The 16,396-nt window shown below is 42.4% G+C and overlaps 1 protein-coding gene across 18 annotated transcripts in view; it reads left to right on the top strand.

Annotated features, from left to right (window-relative positions):
• phldb1b (pleckstrin homology-like domain, family B, member 1b) overlaps positions 1-16,396 on the top strand; it is a 119,407-nt gene that overhangs the window by 79,962 nt on the left and 23,049 nt on the right. For 11 of the 18 annotated variants that reach the window (XM_071471623.1, XM_071471626.1, XM_071471621.1 and 8 more), the window contains 8 exons: positions 6,180-6,497; positions 7,702-7,848; positions 8,028-8,165; positions 10,473-10,601; positions 13,677-13,832; positions 14,003-14,113; positions 14,576-14,665; positions 15,019-15,153. In XM_071471623.1, the coding sequence (XP_071327724.1) occupies positions 6,180-6,497; positions 7,702-7,848; positions 8,028-8,165; positions 10,473-10,601; positions 13,677-13,832; positions 14,003-14,113; positions 14,576-14,665; positions 15,019-15,153 (1,224 nt within the window). The remainder of the gene's footprint in view (positions 1-6,179; positions 6,498-7,701; positions 7,849-8,027; positions 8,166-10,472; positions 10,602-13,676; positions 13,833-14,002; positions 14,114-14,575; positions 14,666-15,018; positions 15,154-16,396) is intronic. The other 7 variants (XM_071471629.1, XM_071471632.1, XM_071471633.1 and 4 more) reach the window with 5 other exon arrangements.

The following is a 16,396-nucleotide window of genomic DNA, read 5'->3' as shown; positions in this document are numbered from 1 at the left end:
CCCCGAGGTGCTCAGGGAGGAGGAGGGAGAGACATTAAAGGGCTCTCAGGGGAGAGAGGGAGACACAAGGAAGAGATGCCAACTGCAGGGAGGATGAAAACATGCAACGAGTAAAGCGAAGAGAGCAAACTGACTAAATGAGGGAAAACCGACAGAGTGAGATGTAGGATGTCACGTTAGAAAACTGTCTGCAATTCACAGGAGCATGAATCCATGAGATTATTCCTAACTGCTGCACATTCGACGTCGAAAATGTTTTGTTGCGTTTAGCAAAACAACACAATTAAAATACTACAAAGTCAACTTCAAAGCATTTCACTTAATAATACTTCAGGATGAGTTCAAAGCAAAACTGTTTGAAAGATGAAAATGTTGAATTCACCAGAAGTTTAAAGGACCCTGGTTCTGTTAGAGTGGTCTGGTGTGACCGGACACACATGGTGGCTAATATTAGCAAACTTTACAAAGATATTGTTGTGTAAGTGACGTTACAAAATCATGGCTCTTCTCCAATTTCATTGTGTTTTAATATAATTTTATGGTTTTATTTCAACAATTAGATAATAGGTAAACACAATCTACCTAATCAGGAGACGTGTTTATTGTTTCTTGTTTTAATCGCTGTCAGTTAGGTCACATAATGAAGGTGTAACAGAGGGTTCTCAAACTACAGGCAGCTTCCTCAGGTCCCCACATGTTGAGAATTCAATTACTCTTAAACCTCAGTCACAAAGCGTTTTATGTTTTTCCCCTTTAAAGCAGCTCTCTTAAGAAAATGAAGGAAAGATTCACTGTGTAATTAACGTGTGGTCACAGTGGATGTGTTATTATTAACAGATCAGTTGTGTTAAAGCTCCACAGTCTAAAGGCAGATGTCCATGTGTTTGTGATTATAAAGCAGGTCTAGGTTCTATATTAATACTGTGAAAGTATCAAAGCCTCAGTCCACAGAGAAATGCACACAGCCTGTATTCAGAAACTGAACCTTAAAACCAGCCGTCAGGACTTCTGGAACTTTGTGATGTCACAACAAAACAGTCACTACTCTCAGCCTAAGCCCCGCCCACCTGGAGCCACCATCCAACCTTGTAGGATTTGGTTTCCCTGAGTGTTTACCTGAAATCTACTATATTTTTATTGGATCACTCAGACAACAGTCAGCCAATCAGAAGAGAGACTCAGATCCTCTCTTCTAATTGGCTGACTGACCTGTTGTTACTAGAGCTCCAGAGAGAGGCCTGAGAGAGGAGATGTAAAACTACACTGAGATGGTTTTTTGGTTCTTAAAACCACAAATATATCTTCTTATATCTTTAAACAACTGGAATATCAGTTTGTGTGTTACTGTTTCTGCTGTGGTTTGTCTTTTATATATAGTCTGCCGTGATATATACGTCTTTGGTTATTTGTCATTATGCATAATCCCTATAGTTTCCACTCTGGAGATTAGTTAAATAATACAATACATAGTCTCACTTTGTCACTTTGATGAGTCATTGTTTTATTATGTCACTAATTTTGAAAGGGTAGATAGAGGAGACTGGCTTTCCACCTTTATTTATTTATTTTTTTGTATGTTTAGCATTAAATAGCCACATTTCACACAGATATCAGCAGCGGCTTCAACCTCAGAATCTCTTTCTCAAACCCAGTTGTCACGAGGGCCGCCCACCAGCTGAGACATGGAGGGCTGTGGGATGTGTGAACCGGGAGAACTCTGGGAAACGGGCGTCGCTCCACAACCTCATGGTTGTTCGGTTCATAAAAACTCACGTGTGGGATTTACACGAGCTGTACACCAGCTAAAAGTTGCACCTCTAACAAACTACTGTAAAGTTTGATTGCTTCATTGTTTTAAGGATGATTTTGTCTCAATGGGAGCTTTGGGAATTCAGGAATCTGAGAACAAAATTCCTGCTTCTGATTTAATGGCTTTTGTTAATTGTTTGTTGTTAACTTGTTCTACTATATTTTGCAAAACACTGAGTCAGATGAGGAAAGTTTACACCTGTGTCCATAGAAGAGATTAGATTTAATACAGCGTATGACTGAACTGTTTTCCAGGGGTTGAACGAAGCTGTGTGTTCGTGTGCATCACATTGTCGGTGGTTTCAGACTTGTGACTTGGCGATGACACAGCAGGGCTCACACAGGCAGTTTTAACTGTTCATAAATCAACTTAGACAAAAAGTGTATTTGATTACAAGGTGGAATGAAACAACATCGTCATACCTGGAAACATGGAGCAGGTAGTTTGACCTAGATAACATTTAGCTTTAGACATATTGGCTCTTTAAGTGGCTGAATGACTGAGTGTTGCCGTGGAGTTAACCTCCCGGAGGATGTGTGGGGGTGGGGATGAGTGGGGGGGTGGGTGGGGATGAGTGGGATGAGTGGGGGGGGGGTTGTTGTTATGGTGGTGTCAGGGGTTTGTGGGTGTTACTAGCTTTCAAAGGCCAGTATTTGTTCATGTGCCTTTTGGCCAAACTGGCTCAGTTTCTGAGTCTTTGCCTCATCTCAAGGCTTCAGCTGCTGCTTCTCACAGTGTCCATCATGAGAGTGAGTAAACCCAGATTTTCATCCTTTGTTTTCAAGCATCACAGTGAATTTTCTCTTGGTTTAAAGATTAGGAAGTCACTATCTATAGGCTCGTGAAAGAAAGAAAAAGCTATTTGCTGATTTTTATTTCACCACGGCAAATTTAAGAGGCCTACAACTGTGGAAATATCTGTTGTTCAAGCCAGAACCTCTTTGTTTCCAACTGGGACATGTGAGCTTGCCGTCTGGTTTAAAGGTCTGGATTAACACACTGACCTGTTGTACCACCTTGTTCCTTCGCAGCCAGCTCTGAGAGCCCTGAGGAGCCTGCTAATGACATCTACTGAGAGACCTGGAGACTTATAAACTAAAGAGTTTTTTGGAGCCTGTGGTGTCAGCAGTCACTGATCATAAAAATTCCTCTGACGTTTAAAAGACCCACATGAGAAAACACAGAAATTACGGGATTCACACTAATCTGTCAACACGCAGCTGATCAGGAGCATAATTTGAGCACAGTTTGCATATGTCGGGCAGCTAATTTGATGCTGCATCAAGTTGATTTATGTTAAAACCAAACACTGCCGTGCAGGTTCGGCAGCCTGAGGGCCGTCTGGCAGTCACAATGTTCGCGCTGGCTTTCAGTCAACTCTCCTGACAAAGACGAGACAGGCATCAGAACGCTGAGTGGTCTAATCTGTGTGTACGTTCAAGCAGATGTTGAGTGGGAGGACTCACGAGGAGTTGTAGACTTGCCAGAAAATGTTTGAAGTTTTGACTCTTTTTTTCTCTGGTGAATCGTGCTGTGCTCTGTTCCACAGCCTAAAGGGGTCTTTTACTCTCACCCCCTCATTTAAAAGCTAACTGGTCCCAGATTACAGGTTCAAACTAGCTCCTACTCATGCAGATGCTGCCTCAGTGGGAAGCTGTGCTCTCTGCAGTCTGAGGGAGAGGAGGAGGCACCAGGGAGTTTGTTTGTGGGTGAGAACAGTTTGTTTCCAAGTGTCCACACTCAACGAGAAACAGACTGAGCCTGAACTCAGCACAAGAGCTGAAAGTAACACAGTGATTCTTTGGCTCCAAAAACTTTAACCATTGTTAACAAGCAGCAAATTCATTTTTGTGGAGGTGTGAAGGCTGATTCTGATACTTTTGGTTTGAATTTACATTCGTGTGAACATTCAGTGTCTTTAAATTTGCAAATTTTATACCAGAAAAATCACACAAATATTTTTACTTAACTCATAAGAAAACATCCTCATCACGATTTAACTTACCACTTATTTAACTTTTTGTCAACTGCTTCTGACCGACGTGATAACAAGGGCTGAACGATCAATCGAAATATTATTGAAATTGTGATATGACCAAGTGCAAAATTGCTGCAATTTTTTTATTTTTTGGATAAAAAAATGTTTCACAACATATTATTATAAATGAAGCAATGAACCAGTGAGGTGCAACAGAGATGCCCCTGCTCACAAATCTTAAGGGATAATACTTGTTTGGTCGAGACCCCTGCAGAAATCACATCTTCATCATCATTTTTATATTTTTATTGGTTAAAATAAAATGCAAAAATTACCATATCCCCTAAAAAATCAGAATCTCAGCATTTGTCAAAATAATTGTAGTCTGATTTTTTGTTGCATATCGTCCAGACTTAACAGTTATTACCACCTAGTGGACCTAGGCTTGGAAATATCACATTATTAAATATTATCAAATATCGTCCTGTATTTCCTGTCATGTGATATTTTTCAAATCTAAAAAAAAAACCCTAATTTCACTGCTTTGCTTACTGTACATTGTACCTTGACATGTGACAAAGAAAACTTTGAACTTTGAACTTTGAACTTTAGTGGCAGCATCGTTTATACCTGAAACATAAAATACAATCATATAATTATATTATTAAACAATGATAATATTGTATATGGTGATATTTGAGCTTCACAATACCAAGAAATTCAACGTTGGATCTCTTCCACATTAATTTAGCTTATTTGGCAGCATTCAGCAGCATTTTTCTCAGCAGATGGGACAAAGAAACTCCATCTGCTGAGGAAGACCTTGAGCTGAAATCTGCAGGAAAGCTAGTAAGTGTACCTTGAGTCAAGATTTTTGTCTCTTGAACACATTAACATTCAGGATGACTCACTATTTCACCGTAATATAGTTACAAATGCTAATTTTCTGATTTTGTAAATATTACTGTTGGAGGATGAAATCATTGCGCAGTCTGATCCTGGACCAGAGGATCTGGTTCTGTGTGAATCTGATGTGGCTCTGCAGACCTCAGGGACGCTGCGTCTGCAACAGACAGCAGCTGACATTTAGAGTTCAGAGGTTACTCCGCTGGCCTGGTCTGCCGGGGGGCCCTGTAGGTGGGCTGACCCCTCACAGTGACAGCTGGACAACCCGTCAGAGAGTCTGACTCCCAGGCTGCAACCCCGAGAGAAGACTGTGTGAGCTGCTGCGTTGTTTCAGGCGTGAGAAGAGTCCAGACAGACTTGGTGTCTGCTCGTACTGAAACTCAGGCTGGGTGGCAAATTCAATAAGGAACAACTATCAGTCAGGCTGGTGACCTGCAGCTCAGTTAAACATTAGCTGGTGTATCAGTGTTTGCCTGACACATGACCAGCACCAGACCTTTGTGATGAAATTCAAGGGTATTTATGATAAAACCAAACATTATGAGCGTTAGTATTTACGGACGACTTGGGCAAAGGAAATGAAACAGATATATTCTGTACCACGGCAGGTTTGGACAGATATGAAACTCATACTGGCCCAGATTGAAAGTTCCTCTCCAGTCGTGTTTTAAACTCTGTAAAAATCCTCTGTTAATATTTAGTTTAACATGGTTTTCACACATAAAACGAGGAAGAAAAAAAGGAAAACTGGAAAACTGAACTCCTACTCTTACTTCCTTACCCCCTCCCAGCACCTGTTCCAGGTGTCCAGGTGAAAAAGCAGAGAGGATGAAGATGGTTAGAGGAGGAAACATCAGAGAGACTCAGCCTCATGTTTGAGCCTCAGTCAGACCCAGACTCAGATGAGGAGTCTGAGACCAGAATCAGAGACTAGCAGACGGATCAGAACCGTTAGCGTAGTTAGCATCTTTTATTTGTTTATGTTGTTTATTAGCTTGTAACTGGCAGTGGCTGACACAGTGTTAGTGGTCGTGCTAATGCTAACTCTGACTCAAGGTTTCAGGTTGATGTAGCCCCGGCCCCGTCCTCACTAGTTGACAGGATTGGTTCCTTGGGTTCTATGACGTATGAATCCCTGACTGTCATTGGTTCACTGCAGATCAAAGTGGAAACACTCAGTCATGGTGTTGACTGATTATTTCACTTACATGTCCTGTATTATATATAAAAAAAAAAAAAATCATATGGACATTAACAAGGTGAAAAACTTGATTTTCATCAAAGGGTTTTTAATTTGGCTCGTTCGCAGCTCTCTCCTTACGTACAGTAGATCAGGCTCAGGTTTTAATCCAGTTTAGGTTAAAGTTTAAAGTGTAAGAGTCTGGTGATGTGGTTTAGATTCAAATTCTGTTGCCATGTTTTGATATACCCACCTGTCCAACTCCAGCCCGATGTCCTGATTTTGTTGTTTGTACTTTGCCACAGGAGAGACAGCGACTGGAGACCATCCTAAACCTCTGTGCTGAGTACAACAAAGGAGAGAGCACCAGTGTGGACCCTCTTGGCTCGGCGAGGTCGGGTTTCCCCGGAGGGTTGTCAGACAGCGCTGGGCGGAGACCGTCCGTGGAGAACGTCCTGGGAGGGACGGCGTCCTCAGCTGCGCTCCGCCTGGCGCAGAGGCTGAGGGAGAGCGATGATGAGAATCTGAAGGAGGAGTGTAGTAGTACAGAGAGCACCCATCAGGAGGTGAGGACATCTCCTGCTCCCAGCACAGCATCAGCACTACACAATGGAGACAGACAGGTCAGAGTGAACGCATGTCCTCCATCATAGACGCTCTGTCTGCATGCCGCTGTGGAACCAGCATGTACAAGTTCTGTGCTCGGCTCTTTCTAAACCGGTGGTTCTGGGAATCCACGAGGGGAACCAGTGGGAAAAGTTTAAAACTAGGAGGAAAGCTATCAGCAAATGTCTGTTCCTTTCACCAGATTTTTCACTTTCAAGTCATGAAAAACAGAAGTGTGCACATAGTGACTCCTTATGTCAGCTGATTTCATGCATCTGCAGAGTCTGATTCAACAAAAAACCAGTGAAAACCCTCTGATTGAAGCAACTGGTGTAAACACTCACGAAGCACATTTACACACCAAACAAGAGGAATCTTTATGTTTCTGCTCCTTAAATAAATCCCTGTCAAACTGGGGGATGTTTGGGGAAATGTGGCACGACATCTTCTGAAAACCCCTGAGTGTTACAGTCGTGGATGTGTAGAGCTGCTGTTGTTACTAAGTGCTGCAGTGAAGAATTACAGTGAACAAAGTGTTTAATTGTACAATAATTGTACAATAATCTGTGCACAGTTCAGTCTGCAAACATTAGCTAAAACATCAGGATGCATGACTGAACACATGAAAATATTACGAAAGATATTTCTTTCATTTATAAGAAGTCTGCAAATGAACAACACTCAGCGACTTCCTGCCCCTCCCTTTCTTTTTTATTCCCATTTATTTGGACTGAAGTTCCCTCTTAAACATCTGTTTTTACAGTCACGCCTGCATGAACCTCATTAATCAATCACCTCTTTTTCTCCTCAGCTTCTTCTTCTTCTCTCTCTATATTTAATGCTGTGATAAGTATTATTACATTTAAGATGCCAGTAGACCACATACTGTATCATTATCCAACCGTTTTGATGTGATTTGAATTAATAGTTTTTGTATTAAAAGAAACGACATTTAGACCAGAGACCTCAGTGATTTCATGTGAGACACAAAACACCATGGAAGTAATAACAGTAATTATAACATAAAGAAATTATTTATAGATACTTGTGTGTAAACAGATGAGAATGTCACATTACAATAAGGATAAAGTTGAGACCTTTATTTTAGATGTTGTACAACTGGCTGATTGAAGGTCTTACATCTGTAACAGGTGTGTGCTTGTGTCTTTCCTTCCCACCTGACTTCACTTCCTTGACCTCTTCTGTTCCCTCCCCCCGCAGCACGAGGACTCGTCCAGCTCAGGCAGCGCAGGTCGTCTGGAGCTGGGTTACCTGGTGGACGAGCGGGTTCGCGTCCTGGCTCGGATCGATGAGCTGAAAACCCGACTGACTGAGCTGGAGCAGCAGCTTCAGGAGTCCAAACAAGAGGTAGTGTGCTGAAGGTGGAGGCTGGTGAGATGTGATCTGATTCAGTGTGAAAGTGTGACTCAGGTCAGACACCAGCTGAACCCTCAGAAGAGACAAACAGAACAAGCTGATCTCAGTGTTTAAACTGTGTGAGTCTGTGGAGGTGCTGGAGCTCAGGCTGCTGTCTGCTGCTCTTCCAGGCTGAGATGGAGCGCGCCTTGCTGCAGGGCGAGAGGCAGGCGGAGCTCGACCAGATAGAGGCGGAGACAGACATCATCACTCAGATGCAGCACAAGCTGGATGAGCTGGAGAGCGCCATCCAGAGGGAGAAAGACAAGGTAGAGAGAGAGTTTGAAAAACTATTTATCAGATACAGGAGTCAGGTTATGTAACATTGTCTGACACTTGGAGAGAAAACACACACACTCACTGCCTGTGTTTTTTTTTTTTTTTTTTTTTACAATCTTCTAAACAGTCTCCTCGGTCTCTTACATCCTCTACATGTTGTCACTGTTGGATTCCCGACATAAGTCAGAATCCTGTCTGTTTCCTGGACTTGGAGAATTAAATTTGCTGCACAGATGATTAGAGAATCTGAAGCCTTATAAAAAAAGACCTGGATTTACCTCCGCGGGTGTTTTCTCTCTTTCTCGCATGTTTCCAACTTAGTTTCGTCAGTTCTCATCTGTTCTCTCCTCAGCTCGACTCCGCTAACTAACTGATCCATTAACCTCTAATCCTCTCTCTGCCTCCTCAGCACCTCAGGTCACTGAATCTCTGATCCACTTTGCTCTCCTTCTTCTTCACTGTCTGCATGACAGACCCCCGTAGGCCAGGACACCCGCCCTGCAGCAGCTCTGTGGGATCTGTAGTCTTTGGTTCTGCAGTAGTGCACGGGTTCTGCATCAGAGGTGTTCCTGTAGCTGTAGCATGTCCTCTGTAGTGGGTTTAAGCAGCTCCTTTTTTTTCTTTTACCCACATCCAACACATTTTAACACTCACAAGAATTACAGGAAGTGTAGAGGACGCACAATTACAAGCTTAGTTTGTTGCTTTAAGTTGTTAAAATCAACTCTTGTAAAAGTCTGAAAGTTTTTGTCTGTAACAGAAGTGAAGGAGTCATTCGTCAGGAGTGACTGTGTTGTTCAGATGTCTCTGTGTTTGTGTGTCTGTGAACATGTCAGCGTATGCAGGAATCCTTCTCAGGAAACTGGATCTGCATGAAGATGTTGGTAAAATCAGCAGATAAATGTCCACTGAACACAAATATAAACACACTTTTGTTGTGCTCTCATTTTTCACAAGTTAAAATTATTTTTTCTACACAGAGATTTTATTTTTCTTAAATTTTCTTCACAAATGTGTTTAACGCTGTTTGCCAAGATCATCCATCCACCTGACAGGTGTGGCCTATCCATATGTTGCAATGAGGCAAAAGGTGGTCACACTCGTTTTCTGGCCCACGGCCCTCCTTCCAAAAAATGCACATCCATGGCCCAAAACCCAAATGTGAAACCCACAGTTCAGTGGGTTCAATAATAATTAATATAATATATTTATAAATAGGTAATACATGTCTATAATAAATAAATGATAAATATAATAATTTTTCAAAATAAACCTGCACATTTTAAAGTGGCCTTTTATTGTGACTAGCCCAGAGCACACCTGTGCAATAATCATCTGTGTAATCCACATCTGGATATGACACATCTGTCAGGTGTTTACTAAGATTCAAACACATCAGTGAACAGAATTTAAGAGACATAAATCCTCTCTGTGTGTTTTATTTCAACTCATGAAAAATAAAAAGACTGAAGTGTTGTGTTTATATTTTTGTTCAATGAAACTGTGGCTACAACTGACAGAACGTTTGTTGAAGTCACCGGTGTCTCTTTTAACTGCTCCAAGCTTCCTCTGAGCTCCGAAAAGAAACAACAGGGAATCTATTTTCTGAGCCGCCGGTCCTCGAGGACCAGTCTGCCTCCTTCTCACATCAAAACACAGAGGGTATAAGGTGAAACTGTGAAGCCGCCTTTGTTCCAGTAACAGCAGAGTTAGTACTTATTGATTCCTGAGTTTGAAACTAGAGCAGCGCCCGGGAGAGACGACGTGTCTGTACTTTAACTGGAGAGCTACTGTACTTGAACTGAGACAGTGTCACTACTGTCACACATTGCTCAGCAGTGAGTTAATAAATGTTCTGAGGTCGATAAATTTCAAGTAAATTATGAGGCGATTTTCTCGCAGCTTATTGAAGTTCTACCTGTTGGAACATGTCGGTTCTCTGAGGATTTTTAAACCTTCAGTGACACAATGAACGGTTCATTTTAGTTAGTTCTAGGTTGGCACTCAAGCTTTTCTCTTTTGGTGTATGGATATAAATAAGACTGGACCCAAATATTCTCTCCTCTGTTACCCATGTGTCATTCATCAATCCATCCCAAAGGTTTAGCATCTCCTTCCTGTGCCCGGCCAAGCTCTAAAAATCAGTCACGACGTCTCTGTTGCTAACACTTTGCAGCTTTTTTTTTTTATTTGCATGGCGTGGATTTTGAGACGTGTGTTTCTCTCTCTCTCTCTCTCTCTTTCTCTCCCCTCACCCATCCATCCTACGTGTGGGTGTGTGTGTCATGTCTTTCTAGGAGAGGGCTAATGTTGAGGCCGAGCGCCGGGCCCTGCAGAGCCTCCAGGAGGGCTACGCTGAGCTGAAGAACCAGCTTCATAACTGTCCCGAGTCCCTGCGGGAACAGTTGCAGGAACAGCTCAAAAGGGTGGGTCGACAGTCGAGCAGAAGCACCTAGACCACCACCCCCCGCCCCCCTCACCTACCCACTCTAGTCTGCCCCTGTGAAACTACAAGATGTGACTCAAACCTGTCACCCCGCACACTGTCCCACCTGCAGCCACACAGTTATCATCTCTCTAGTCTCACATATTTAGTTTTAAACACCTGTTTTAAATTTAGAATTTGTTTTTTTTTTCTTTATTTTGTAATTAAGTGAAAGAAAGTGTTATTATAGATAAACACATAAAACAGGACAAACATGTAAGAAAATGGGAAGAAAAAATAAAATAGATAAATAAATATTATAAATTAAATTACAAATTAAATTATAATATCTGGTGTTTTAACATTATGTCAGACCCATAGTGTTTGTGTAGATCTTGCATTGTAAGCTACACCGACAAAGACCAAACACAGTAGCTGCTGTAACAGTAGTTACATATTTGGTCAAAAATGAGTTAAAGGTCTTATATTGTGTAAAGTGAGATGTCTATGTGTTTTTTGATTATAACGCAGGTTTAGGTTCTGTAGGCTCAGAGAGGCTCAGATCCTCTCCTCTGATTGGCTGACTGACCTGTTGTTACTAGAGCTCCAGAGAGAAGCCTGAGAGAGGGGATGTAAAACTACACTGAGATGGTTTTCGGTTCTTAAAACCGCAAATTTATCATAAACACTTCAGAAAAAACACAAGGAAAGTGTAAAATATGAGACCTTTAAAAACCTGATTTTGACAAGTCAAAATCTGTATTTCGAAACTTTTAAAGTTGCAGAGTAACAGCTGAAGCTAAAGAGCATCATCAAGTAAAAGCTAACTTAAGAGATAGCCTAAAGGCTAACCTCAGCTAAAGCTAAGATGAAAATTTACTCACTGATTTTTTTTCCCGGCTGATGAACTGACATCTTGGAGATTCAGTTTATTTCACATAATCAAATGATGCAAATTAAACTAGATCCAATACTGTTGAAAAATAAAAAGGTAAACTACCTGAGCAGATCTCAGTAGCTGCCCTCTCAGCTTTTGACGTATTTAAATAAATTAAATAATTATTATTATATTACTTATTGATATAAATATAAATAGTGTGTGGACAGACACGTCTCTCTGCCTCCTCACAGAACCAACACACATAGTGCTGCTGGCACCTTTAACCCTTTAGTAGGGGCCTGTTACTTACGTTTCAGACACACATGCTCACACACATGCTCACACACTCAGTGTATTTATGAGAAGCCCCACACAGACGTGCAGGAATTCTCCCTCCCCCACGCCACACCTACACGCCACTGGAGCCTCCAGGACACAAGTGGCCCCCGGTCACTTCAGCTGCTAGTGATGCATTTTGGTTAAACTGTGGGTCATGTGACACGACCCCTGCTGCTGCTGCTGCTGCTGCATGTGTGAATCTGATCTGCATCTTCTGCGATTTGTCATGGCTCATTATAATTTATATAACTCCTCACTAATCAATTAACATAGGCCCTGACTAGATCCATTCTCTGTCTGTCCTCGCTCTCATCCTGTGACTTCTCTGTGTGAATTAATGTTGTTTGGTTTAGAGTCAGACTGTGCATTCTGAACGTAAACTAGAAAAAAAGACAGTTTTTATCAGTTTGTTTATTTGTTGAAATATCTCATCAGCTGTCAGTTGATATTGTGTCGAGCTCCAGGTAAAGCAGGAGCCATTTCTTTTGTTATAAAGTAATGTAGGTGATTTTTTTGGCTCACATTCAAAGAGTAGAGCAGGTAGCAGGTATGAAGTCTGACGGGCAGGTGGGAGAGCAGAAACATATCCCAGGGTTTAAATTTTTTAAATTTTTTTGCTCAGGTGTTTGACATTTTTGAGACATTTGCTTTTCATCATTGCTTAAATAAGCAATTTTCACCTCAGACTGTCTCTGAGTGAAGTGACACTGCTGCCTGTGACACACAGGCCCGGTTCAGACCTGGTATTCACATCCGTCTCTGGTGTGAACGCACCCAGGACGCATTCAGGACGCATTTGAGATCCGATCACTCAGACCTCAGTCGGAGGTGGTCTGGGCCACATGTGGACACATTCCTATAGCAGTGTGAACACAAATGTGTCCTGGGCCACACCGAAGGACCGCCTCCTCTCTGCCAAAGTCTAATGAGTCCCAACACAGGTTATAATGAACAAAGCATATTTTACTATTTCAAATGGATAAAACCTTATTTTGTTGTAGAGCTGAGAGCAGTTCAGTGATTCACTCTCTCAGAAACACACACCAACAACACACCCGTCGGACTCTCTAAAAACAACAAGGCATCTATGTTCATTTCACCCCAACCAGGTGTGAACTGACGAGCTTAGAGCTGAACGCTTGTCGATCACTGGAGACGGATGTTAGCGCCAGATCTGAACCAGACCTCAGACTCTCAAGAGCTCAAATGCTCATCACTGCTGCTGACGGAGGAGATGTAAAACTGAAACCTGTCAGCAGCTACATAGAGATGCTGACACTGACACTAGAGGAAAATCCTCTGGACCACACAGTAGAATATGTATTTATATATTGTTTTTATATCAGTGTTTTCAATGCAGACATGTTAATACATATATTTTGTTGGATTTTTTGTGCTATAACTTTATGAGCCTGAATTATTAGTGTTTATTCTGTAGCAGTTTAAGTAGAAGAGTAGAGGAGAAGAATCAAATCAGGTTTTGACCACAAATCTTTCAGTGTTAAATATGTTTTGTTTTTTTTTTATCAGTGACTGTCCCCTTCCTCTTTTATTTCTCAGAACATCTGAGCACACACCAGTGGCTGTGCTGCAGTAGGAGCATGTTGTTCACGGCTGTCTGCTTGACCGAGCACGCTGTGCTTTTAGTTGTTCCCCAAAAACAAGCTTCAGCCATGCTGGGAAAACGTTTCAGATACAAACGTCACAGTGTTTCCGCGTTGCTGTTAGCAGCCACGCTAGTCTGGGGACAGTGGATGGCTTTAAAATGAGCAGTAACTGTTGGGTTTTGTGTTCATATGATGTTTCTGCTAACGTGTGTGTGTGTGTGTGTGTGTGTGTGTGTGGGCCCGCCATCAGGACGGAGAGGCATTGGAAGCGGGAACCAAAAAGTTTGAGGACCTGGAGTTTCAGCAGCTGGAGAAAGAGAGCAGCCTGGAGGAGGAGAGAGAGACCATCAGCCAGCAGCTCCTCCAGGAGAGAGCGGAGTACCACAGCAGTGTGGCCAAGAGGAAGGTGAGGAGACGACACCTGAGGAGCAACAGGAGTAACAGAGTATCCTGACTGTGGTTTGAACAATATGGGTTTTTGTGTAAGAGATGAAGCTGTCAGTTGATCCTCCACTTGCTCTGCTGCTGCTACAGTTCACACTGAAGATTTAATTCTCCCTGCGTCGTCTTCTGCAGGAGAAGGTGTCTGCTCTGGAGAACCAGGCCAACCAGCTCAGCCTGCAGGCGTCTCAGGAGTGTGAGCGGCTGACGAAAGACAGAACCCTCATACTGCAAATGCTGCAAAAGGTGCTCACTTACCTGTTCACACTGCTCACACTGTCACTGCAGTAAATAAAGTTTTATTCAAAGGGGCATTTTTGAGTGACAGATGATTGTCATTTCTTCATTTGTCCCAGATTTTAAAAGTTGTTCCTCAAAGAAAATAATAAGCTGTATTTATATAGCACCTTTCAAAACACAGTTACAAAGGGCTTTATTGGACAAGATAAAATTGAGGATGAACAATAAAAATGATAAAACAAACTTTAAATTGTTTCAAACTGATTTAAAAACTATTTAAAGGGCTTTACAAATTTTGGAGGAGATATAAGAAAAGTGTGACAATGAGGGACAGTAAAAATGAGATAAAACATTTTAAAATGATTGAATTAATCAATAAAATAAGAAGCAGGAGAATTACTTTAATTAACAATAGATTTAAGAAGTTAAGAGTAGATTGTAAAATGACTCTGTGGTTTGATGATCCAGGAGAAGGAGCGTCTGTTGGCCCTGGAGAAGAGATACCACAGCCTGACCGGAGGAAAGAGCTTCCCCAAGTCGTCCACTGCAATGAGAGAGGTGAGAGAGCAGCCGAACCTCGGTGTGTGTCCGGAGAAAACAAACACACATCCACACACACGTCAGTGCTGAAAACCAAACACAGCTGATTCTTCACACTGACCTCTTTAACTGGCAGTGATTTGTTGGTGTAATCAGACTAATCCAGAGTTTTATGCCGGAGGATGTAACTGATATGTTGTTAATGGTGCCTTCACTAGACTAACCAAGTGTGTAAGTTAGACGTGTTGTCAGTGGATAACGCTGCAGCAGAGGGAAGGCGACTGACAGAACATGTTCCCTTTAACCTGTGTCTAGTCTCCCGTGACTGTTCTGCAGGTATTAAAAGCACTTATCCCTGACTGTTGAAACAGGAAATGCTCCATATCAGCGAGGCTGACCTGTTGTTGGAGGATGTCCACTCCTCCCAGCATTCCCTCTGTCAGGCCTCTCCTTCCTACTTACATCCCTCCCCTCCCTGTCAGTTGTACCCCAGCAGCCCTACAGAGGTAATCAGACTAACGATCCCTGCATGAAGCCCTCAGCGTCCTCTCTGCTTTCTCTCTGTGCAACTCACCCCAACAAGGTCGCTCATCATCGCTGTGTCCTGGTCGCACTGTGGCTCTAACTGTGCCTGTGATGTTCTGTGGTGGCCCAGGTTGCTTTTTGCACAAACATTAAAGGTCCCATATTTTACACTTTTCTTGTTGATATCCATAAGAACCAAAACCATCTCAGTGTAGTTTTACATCTCCTCTCTCAGGCTTCTCTCTGGAGCTCTAGTAACAACAGGTCAGTCAGCCAATCAGAAGAGAGGATCTGAGCCTATAGAACCTAGACCTGCTTTATAATCAAAAAAGATCTAATGATAATATAGCAGATTTCAGGTAAACACTCGGATTAACCAAATCCTGAGAGTTTGAATGGTGGGTCCAGGTGGGCGGGGGTTGGGGCGTGGCTGAGAGCAGTGACTGCTTTGTTGTGACATCACAAAGTTCCAGAAGTCCTGACGGCTCATTTTAAGGCTCAGTTTCTGAATACAGATTGTGTGCATTTCTCTGTGGACTGAGGCTTTGATACTTTCACAGTGTTAATATAGAACCGAGACCTGCTTTATAATCACAAAACACCTCGAAATCTACCTTTATAAAATATGGGACCTTTAATTATTGACTATTAAGAGGAGCCAGCACAGTAGCTTTCAGCTGAACTTGGGTTTAGTCCAGGGATGTAGTGGATTAATCCACCTACATCTCCCTCTGCTCACTTTTTACGCACCAGTGTCCCCTCACAGTTTCTTTTTACCTCATTATAAACAGATGTGACACTTTTAAAATCTTCTCATCGACCACGACATCACTGGTTGTTGCGAAAACCAACAGAGTGCCTGTCTGTGACCTGATTGTGTGTCAGCTGCTCGTGATGCTAAAGAGACGCTGAGTTTATTGCTGAGTGGTGTAACTGTTTGTCTGTTTTCACACACACACACACACACACTTCACCTTTTCACTGACACGACAACAACCAGATACAACATGGACCTGGATGTCAAAGTCTGAAGACATCACCTCCAAACTGAAAAGCTCAAGGCATTCTGGGTTGTGTGTGTGTGTGTGTGTGTGTGTGTGTGTGTGTGTGTGTGTGTGTGTGTGTGTGTGTGTGTGCGCGTGTGTGCGTGCGTGTGTGTGTGTGTGTGTGTGTGTGTGTGTGTGTGCGTGTGTGCGTGCGTGCGTGCGTGCGTGCGTGCGTGCG

This window comes from Trachinotus anak, unplaced genomic scaffold (assembly GCF_046630095.1).
Source record: "Trachinotus anak isolate AG129_WGS33_773 ecotype Australia unplaced genomic scaffold, CSIRO_AGI_Tana_v1 ptg000034l, whole genome shotgun sequence".
Classification (NCBI taxonomy): Eukaryota; Metazoa; Chordata; class Actinopteri; order Carangiformes; family Carangidae; genus Trachinotus; species Trachinotus anak.
Note: the sequence above shows the minus strand (reverse complement) of the source record. Positions and strands in the feature narration are given on the sequence as shown.